This window comes from Acipenser ruthenus, chromosome 5 (genome assembly GCF_902713425.1).
Source record: "Acipenser ruthenus chromosome 5, fAciRut3.2 maternal haplotype, whole genome shotgun sequence".
NCBI classification, from domain to species: domain Eukaryota; kingdom Metazoa; phylum Chordata; class Actinopteri; order Acipenseriformes; family Acipenseridae; genus Acipenser; species Acipenser ruthenus.
The window spans coordinates 43,161,499-43,169,904 of record NC_081193.1 but is presented as its reverse complement, the minus strand read 5'-3'; the positions used below and the strand labels follow the sequence as shown (position 1 = coordinate 43,169,904).

The window sequence follows — 8,406 nt, the reverse complement described above, 5'->3', positions numbered from 1 at the left end:
GTCCCAAGCAGTCCCAAATTGACCCGCTGTTACACTGACCTGGTCCTGGTGTGGCAGCCTGGGTGGTTGCCTGGGCAGAGGACAGCAACGGACGGGTCCTGGCGGCATGTTGAGGGCGACGCAATGTGCATCACGGGGCTCCAGGGCAGCCACCAATCCCAGACCCCCGTGCCAGTCCTGTACGGCAGTCCCTCCTAGGTCCGGGCTTCCTGGGACCGCTGCCCCCCTCCACACAGTGGAGCAGAGGCTAGCTAGCACAGCCCCAACAGCAACCTCAGAACCCGGCTGCTGTTGACGAGGGATGGGAGCAACTCGACGACCACCTGGATGACCTAATCCCACTCCCTCTCTGAGCGCCGCAGCTTCTCCTGTCACCACACCCCCAGCTGTGTTCTCTCCCACTCGTCTGGTGCGGGGCTCTCTGATTCGACGGGTGGTAGGAAGACAAATAGGAAAGAAAGAGACACCGAATTTAAAGGCGTATCTCCCAGCCTGTGCTTTTGGTCTCCATTTTGTCATGTATGTGTTTTTAAACTAGTATTTTAAAAGGCATTGGGGTTTTAGAGGAGTGCTGGAGACGGGCTGTATTGGTTTTATTGGGGGGGTTTAAACCCTGTCTCCGTGCAGGTATTGAGCCGCACTGCCCTTTAGTTTTAAATTGTAATTCTGTGTTTATTGTTTTAATTAACGGGCAGTGCAAACCGCTTGCGGTGTGTGTGTATTCTAGATTTGCCCTGTTTGTTAAGTATAGTTTACCACCTGTATTTAATAGTAGTGTGGTCTAGTTTATATTTTTCTTCTGGTATTCTGCCTGGCTGATCTCACCCCGATCAGAAAGAACGAGTGCCCCTCCCGGGTCCTACATATGCTCAGCAGCAATCTGCAACATAAAGAGATTTTTTTTTTTTAAATAAATTTAATAATTGATTCAGCATAATGCAATTAACATATCCAAATTCGGTCATGATTTAATATTATTTCATCAACAGTATACCACAAATACATACAGGAACCAAACTAAATGAAAACAACATTTAATAAATCACAGGTTATGCTGTTGAAAATGAAATGAAAATGTCGATACAAAGGAAAACACTATGATAGGGCCTGATTACTTTAAAAGTTTTAGTAATAACCATTTTTGTGTGTTTGCAATGTATAACATTAACTATCACTAGTAATTTACAAACGTAAATGATTAAAAGTGAATAAAACCAATCAATCAATCAATCAGTCTGTAATCATGCAGGTTATTTTGTCGATAGGTTTTGCATCTTGAATTTGATGTTCACTGTTGTTCAGAAAGTTCAGGATGAGATTTCTTTTCATTGTTGAGGTTTGTGGAAACCCTAAAATAAAATAAAAATCCATTATACGGAGCCTCTAATGTAAGACTCTGTATTTGCACTTGGTTTATACAATCAAATCAAAGTTGACGTATATATAGCGCCCTTCATCCAGGTGTATCTCAAAGTACTGGACAAAAATAGTCAAACATCTCAGATGAAAAAAGTTTAAGAAATATATAATGTAAACAGTGAGTATATATATATATATATATATATATATATATATATATATATATATATATATATATATTGTGAGACAGCAGGGAGGGGGTTAAAGCCTCCCTGAAGAAAAACATGTGAAAATGCACGTTTGTTTAGTTTAATTGTTTTTGGTTTATTGTTTAATTGTTTTGCGTTTCTGTTAATCAGTTTTTGTTAATTGTTTTATTGTTTAATTATCCCCTGCACCTGGGCGACAATTGTAAATTAGGACCAGGTGCAGGGTATAAAAGGGGAGCAGTCAGAATGCTCGGGGCTGCTAAGGAGAAGGAGGCAGGAGAGGTGTTCTGCTTCCTAGCAGTCGTGAGAAAGACATAAAAAGCGAGTCGGAAGAAAAGTGTGTTTTGTGTTTGGCAGGTAAACGGCTTAGCCGTCCTGCGAGTTAGTCAGGGACTTACCTGTACAGTCAGCGCTCCAAAACGGAGTTAGGTGTTTATTTTATGTTTATTAAAAAATAGCGCAATCGCGCAGAAAATTCAAAGTTCCTGTGTGTTGGGTCGTATTTTTAAAGGGGCACGAACCCGTGAGTGGTGCAAGTCTTCCACAATATATATATATATATATATACACACACAGATAAAATACAAACAGATACAACAATAAAAACTAAAACAGATATATACATACATATACATATTATAAACATGCCAGCTCAAACAAATACGTTTTTAGTCTGGTTTTAAAAACAGCTAGAGTCTCAGCTTCCCTCGCATGTGTTGGTAGCTCACTCCAATGTTTGGGGGCTCTATAACAAAAAGCCCTTCCTCCCCATTTAACATACTTTATTTGAGGGATTACCAGCAATCCCATATTCAGGGATCTAATGTTACGGTTTGGGATATATGGGGTAAGCAGTTCTCCTAAATAGGTTGGTGCCAAGTTATTTAGGGCCTTATAAGTTAATAACAGTATTTTAAAATCAACTCTAAAATGTACAGGAAGCCAATGCAAATAAGCCAACAGAACACATGTTCCCTTTTTCTGGTTTTAGTCAAGATTCTAGCAGCAGCATTTTGAACCAGTTGCAAACAAGACTATTTTCTGGCATCCCAAAATATTATGCATTACAATAATCAATTCTGGAGGATCCAAAGTCATGTACGAGTCTTTCAGCATTAGATGTAGAGATTATAGGTCTAAATTTTGCAATATTTCTCAAATGATAAAAATATGATTTTGTAATTTTTTTGATATGTTTCTCAAATAAAAGAGTAGGGTCGAAGATCACACCTATGGGAAGTGTCAAGGGACACAACAAAAACTATCATCTTATCTTTCATGGTGCATTGGTTAGTAGTGAGAGGAAATGATTTATAGCAGCTTGAAGAGTGCCATTTACTTTGAAGGGGGAAAGAATGACAGGAAAACAAGTCTAGTGATCGGGAACCTTGGTGACTGAAGGCTGGTCCTGATGACCCCTGAGACCTGGAAGACATACAATGTTAGTCCCCTACTCACTGGAGAGCCGCGGCGGCAACTTGGAATACGCAAGCAAACCCATAGGGGGAAGAGGATAGATGACCCGTCTTGGAGGGGCTGAATGGACTCGCAATTATGCCCTTGAAAAGGAAAAGAATAGATATAGATAGACCCCGACGTTTAGGTTGGTATCGGCTTTAGGGGTACCCTGAATAGGAAATATATACGGTTAGTATACAGTTACAGTGCCTTGCATAAGTATTCACCCCCCTTGGACTTTTCCGCATTTTGTATTGTTACAACCTGGAATTAAAATGGATTTAATTAGGATTTTTTGTCACTTATCTACACAAAATAGTCCATAATGTCGAAGTGAGGAAAAAAATCTACATATTTTTCAAAATTATTTACAAATAAAAACTGAAAAGTCTTGATTGCATAAGTATTCACCCCCTTTGCTGTGACACCCCTAAATAAGCTCTGGTGCAACCAATTGCCTTCAGAAGTCACATAATTAGTTGAATGGAGTCCACCTGTGTGCAATTAAAGTGTCACATGATCTCAGATTAAATACACCTGTTTCTGGAAGGCCCCAGAGTTTGTTAGAGAGCATATCTAAACAAACAGCATCATGAAGACCAAGGAGCTATCAAAACAAGTCCAGGATAAAGTTCTGGAGAAGCACCAATCAGGGTTGGGTTATAAAAAAATATCCCAAACTTTGAATATCCCCCGGAGCACCGTTAAATCCATTATTAAAAAATGGAAAGAATATGGCACAACCGCGACTCTGCCTAGAGAAGGCCGTCCACCAAAACTCAGTGACCAGGTAAGGAGGGCATTAGTCAGAGAAGCAACCAAGAGGCTAATGGTAACTCTGAAGGAGCTGGAGAGATCCACAGCTGAGATGGGAGAAACCGTCCATGGGACAACTATAACCTGGACGCTCCACAAAGCTGGGCTTTATGGAAGAGTGGCGAGAAGAAAGCCATTGCTGAAAAAAAACCATATCAAATCCCGTTTGGATTTTGCCAAAAGGCATGTGGGAGACACAGTAAACATGTGGAAAAAGGTTCTCTGGTCTGATGAGACCAAAATTGAACTTTTTGGCCTTAGCGCAAAACACTATGTGTGGCGCAAAGCCAACACTGCTCATCACCCTGAGAACACCATCCCCATGGTGAAGCATGGTGGTGGCAGCATCATGTTATGGGGATGCTTTTCATCGGCAGGGACTGGGAAACTGGTCAGGATTGAGGGCAAGATGGATGGAGCCAAATACAGGGAAATTCTAGAGGAAAACCTGTTTCAGTCTGCAAGAGACCTGGGACTGGGGCGGAGGTTCACCTTCCAGCAGGACAATGACCCTAAACACACAGCCAAAGCTACACTGGAGTGGTTTAAAAACAAGAACCTGAATGTCTTAGAATGGCCCAGTCAAAGCCCAGACCTCAATCCGATTGAGAATCTGTGGCAAGACTTGAAAATTGCTGTTCACCAACGGTCTCCATCCAACTTGACACAGCTTGAGCAATTTTGCCAAGAAGAGTGGGCAAAAATTGCAGGATCCAGATGTGCAAAGCTGGTAGAGACTTACCCAAAAAGACTCACAGCTGTAATTGCTGCCAAAGGTGCCTCTACCAAATATTGACTCAGGGGGGTGAATACTATGCAACCAACAAATGTCTTTTTTTTGTTTAATTAACTTTTGTGTCACAATAAAAAAAATATTGTGCACCTTCAAAGTGTTAAGTATGTTGTGTAAATCAAATGGTAAAAATCCCAATTAAATCCATTTTAATTCCAGATTGTAACACTACAAAATGTGGAAAAGTCCAAGGGGGGTGAATACTTATGCAAGGCACTGTATATAAAATAAGACTGGAAAGACAGGTAACGATAGATTGAATAAAAGCATTATAGAGCATGAGCTGCTACAAGACAGAATTATTTATGGCCGGGGGTCCCACTGGCTAGAGAGCCTGGAGCTGATAATGGCGGATAGAGGAAGTGTGATCACTATCCCCCCCAAAAGTTGGACCCCTGGCCCCCTGCTAGAAAGCCCGCAAACACAAACAAGACATAGCAGAATAACTTTAGACAACCTAAAGGAAAGCCATCCACGCGGGTGGAGAGGAAAAACCACCTTTCTTTTTTCTTTCTTTAGGTGGAAACCTCTGGTGGTCCCAACGGAGTGGGCGCCCCCACTCCAGGCAAGTTAGCAAGGGATTGTTGGGCAGCAACAATGTCCAAGGGAACTGTTCAGATATATGGTTTGAATGCTGATGATGTCCAGCGACCCAGAGATTTTATAGTACGCTGGTTAGGCATGCTCTTGCAGCGGAAGTTGCTGCTCTGATTCTGAAGGAGTGTGGAGTGAAGAATTGCTGTGGCAGGCATGGCTTTAGCTATGGGAGGACAGATGGGAGGAGGTATAATGGTCTTTGCACAGTCAGAGAACAGAGGGCCCAATTGACTGGGGTTCTTGAGTGCTAGGAGTTGTGCTAGAGAGCTGTAGGGACATAAAGGAGAGTTAATCTTAGACAGTTGAATATAGTGACCAGAGCGAAGTTGATTTTTTTATTTTTTTTGATGATCTCAGGAATAGCAAGTGTTGATTTTGCATGCATTAAAGGTCTCTAGCTTGAACTCCTGATGATGGGAAGTTGGAGGGGGGCGATACCATGAATTTATTGCATTTTAGGAATCCAAAGAATGCTGTTATGCAGATAGCTTCCATCACTATGTCGTCCGATGGATTGAAGCATCCTTGTCGAAGGAGGGAGACCACTTTGAAGAGTATGTCCATTGTGATTGGTAACCTGTTGGGAGATACAGGAGGGAGGGATTTCTCCATTTCTCGGAGGGTCAGATTCACAGTAGGCAAGGAGAGAAGGGTGAGCGCCAGGATGCACTGAACACAGTAGTTGTGCTGTATTCCGGACAGATAGGAATGAATAGAGGAAGGTGAAAGATGGTTATTGTCTCGGAGGTGAACAATGAATGTCAGGATCCCGGTGTGGTTGAACTGCACCAGGATTATCTGCTGTTGAGCACAGAATCAAGAGTACACATTCCATGCAGTATGATATGATGAATTGGAAGCCAGATTCAGGGCTGCAGACATATAATCCTGGGCGGATTGTAGCAGTCTAGAAAGAGATATATTTAATCCATGATTAATTGGTAGAGCAGATGAGGTTGCAACGGGTGAAGGGCTGTGGCTGGCATGAGATGGTGGAATCTGGAGACCCTCAATGATTTAACATCTTAGTTGGAGTGATACGGAGGGGTGCCTGATGGCTGTTGTGGGCCGAGCTACAGCGGAAGCTGAGGCTAGATTGTACTGAGGAGCTTCAGCTGCTGGCTAGAGAATGCTTGAAGTGCTGGGGACAGGAGGGGCTGCTGTTGCAGCAGGCCGAGTCTCTAGAGCATCAAGCCTGGCATTGATGGTAGACATTGAATCCACCAGAGGCTGTAGGAAGCCCATGGTGTCGGCAAATATCTCTTCATGGATACTGGTGACCCTGGTGGATCCAGCCACTGATACCGGCGAGATGTCGCCCCGGGTCTCTGTAGCAGACGGCTGGTCTGGATCCTGACTTGCTGAAGCTGCTGCTGCACTTGGATGCCTAGATGAGCGGGACCAGGCAGCTGGAGGAGGGGGGAAGACTGGTTCGGCAGACTTCGCAGAGCATGAGGAACATCACGCTCCTGTCCGATCCAGCTGGAATTGCCATATCCCTGTTGTTCAGAGATTTGGGTTTCATAACTCCAGTCATTCTCCAAATAGTGGAACTCCTTAACTCATAATCAAGACAGATTTCCAGTCTCATACCATGTCTTTCACTATGTATTAATGCTGTAATATTTGAGAGGATGTGTGGGCATATATAGATTGCTGCACCCCGTATTTTGATTAGATGGGGATTAGCCTTAGCCTTGACTGCGGAAATGCTGCCACAATCTGCGTATTGGAGGAAAGCTGGAGTGTTGCAAGCTCTGGAGGAGTGCAGTTGCAGATTTAAACAGTAAACTAAAGCAACTTTTGCATGCTGCAGTACTGAGCAGATCTGAAGAGGGAGCCTTGATCTGCTGTAGTGAGGAGCGATTAACCACTTCGACTCCAGATGTAAAAATGAAACCCCTTCCCAGGTACCAGATTTTGAAAATAATAATGTTTTCAAACCTGTAATCGCTATACAATTTTAACATATGATGAATAAAACACAAATAAATAACCTAAACTGTGTTTTTCATTAACCCTTTATGTTCCTGTGTACTATATACCCATGTTCAATATATTTTTTTTGATAATGTGTGCCATTATCAACGTGCTCTGTGGCATTTATTGAAATGTTCAATACAACAGAACCTGGGGTTGCCTTCACAACCACTGCACATTTTTCTTGTGTCCTTTCTTTTGTTTTCATTTTCGTAGCAGACCCTGCACCTTTTTTACGGCCTCTGCTTCCCTTGTGTTGGAAGGATAGTCACAAATGTGTGTACACAGCTACTTTGTGCAGGCATTGTGATGGATCTGGCTGCCGCAGACGCCTGTTTTATTGCCTTGTACCCAGTGCTGTGTTTTAATAGTATTTCATCACAGCACTGCCATTTCAAACCAGACAGCCTCCTGTTTGCAACTGGCTTACCTGTAAAGTAGCTGGATAATCTTTGGTTTGTACAGTTTCTACTGGTCTTGACTCCACATCCTCTTCATCATCATCGCTGAGTGATAAGTCAGCATCACTGTTACTCCGAACCAACTTCACTCCCATTGTCGCTCTCCACATACGTTGCCTAACTCTTAATTAGTCGGTTAAGATAACTAAACCTTCGTCCCAATAAGCTTTCAGCTTGCACAGGTCAACCACACACAGCCTTGCATGCCGCAGCAGCAACCTTTCTATTATTATTATCAGCTCTGTTGATTCACCAAACTGTTGTTATATTCCCTGCACCGATGAGCACCAAGTGTTGTCACATCCAATGCAGCGATGCAGAGCACCAATGAATTTTACAACGCACCCGGAATGAATTAAAATTGAAGAATGTCAAAGGTTGAGGCAAGAGAATCCCCTGGAGTGACAACTAACTGCATGAATGGATAGAAAAGTTTGGAGTGTGCCAGCTTCGTAGCGATAGGCAAACCGGCTAAAAAATAAAAAATGATATATATCTATATATATAGAACTTGTGGTGTTATACTGCCATCTAGAGGTTGCGATTGGAATTAAAACCATTGGCTTGAGTGAAGCAGGCTAGAATATATTTGGTTATTGTTATTAAAATCATTGTCTATGTATAACAACATTTGCGTATTCTTTTTAGATTTGAATAATAAATATATTTGATACATGTTTTAGGAGTTAGTCATGTATATGAATAAGTTAACGTAGGTCTACAAGACGAGCCT

General features: G+C 42.4%; 1 protein-coding gene across 1 annotated transcript in view; it reads right to left on the bottom strand.

The window, feature by feature from the left end:
* Positions 1-1,234: 1,234 nt before the first annotated feature.
* The window catches only part of si:dkey-190l8.2, a 31,183-nt gene continuing 24,011 nt past the window's right edge, over positions 1,235-8,406 (bottom strand). Inside the window, exon 10 of the mRNA XM_034921423.2 lies at positions 1,235-1,349. Within this exon, the coding sequence (XP_034777314.2) occupies positions 1,289-1,349 (61 nt within the window). The 3' untranslated portion in view covers positions 1,235-1,288. The remainder of the gene's footprint in view (positions 1,350-8,406) is intronic.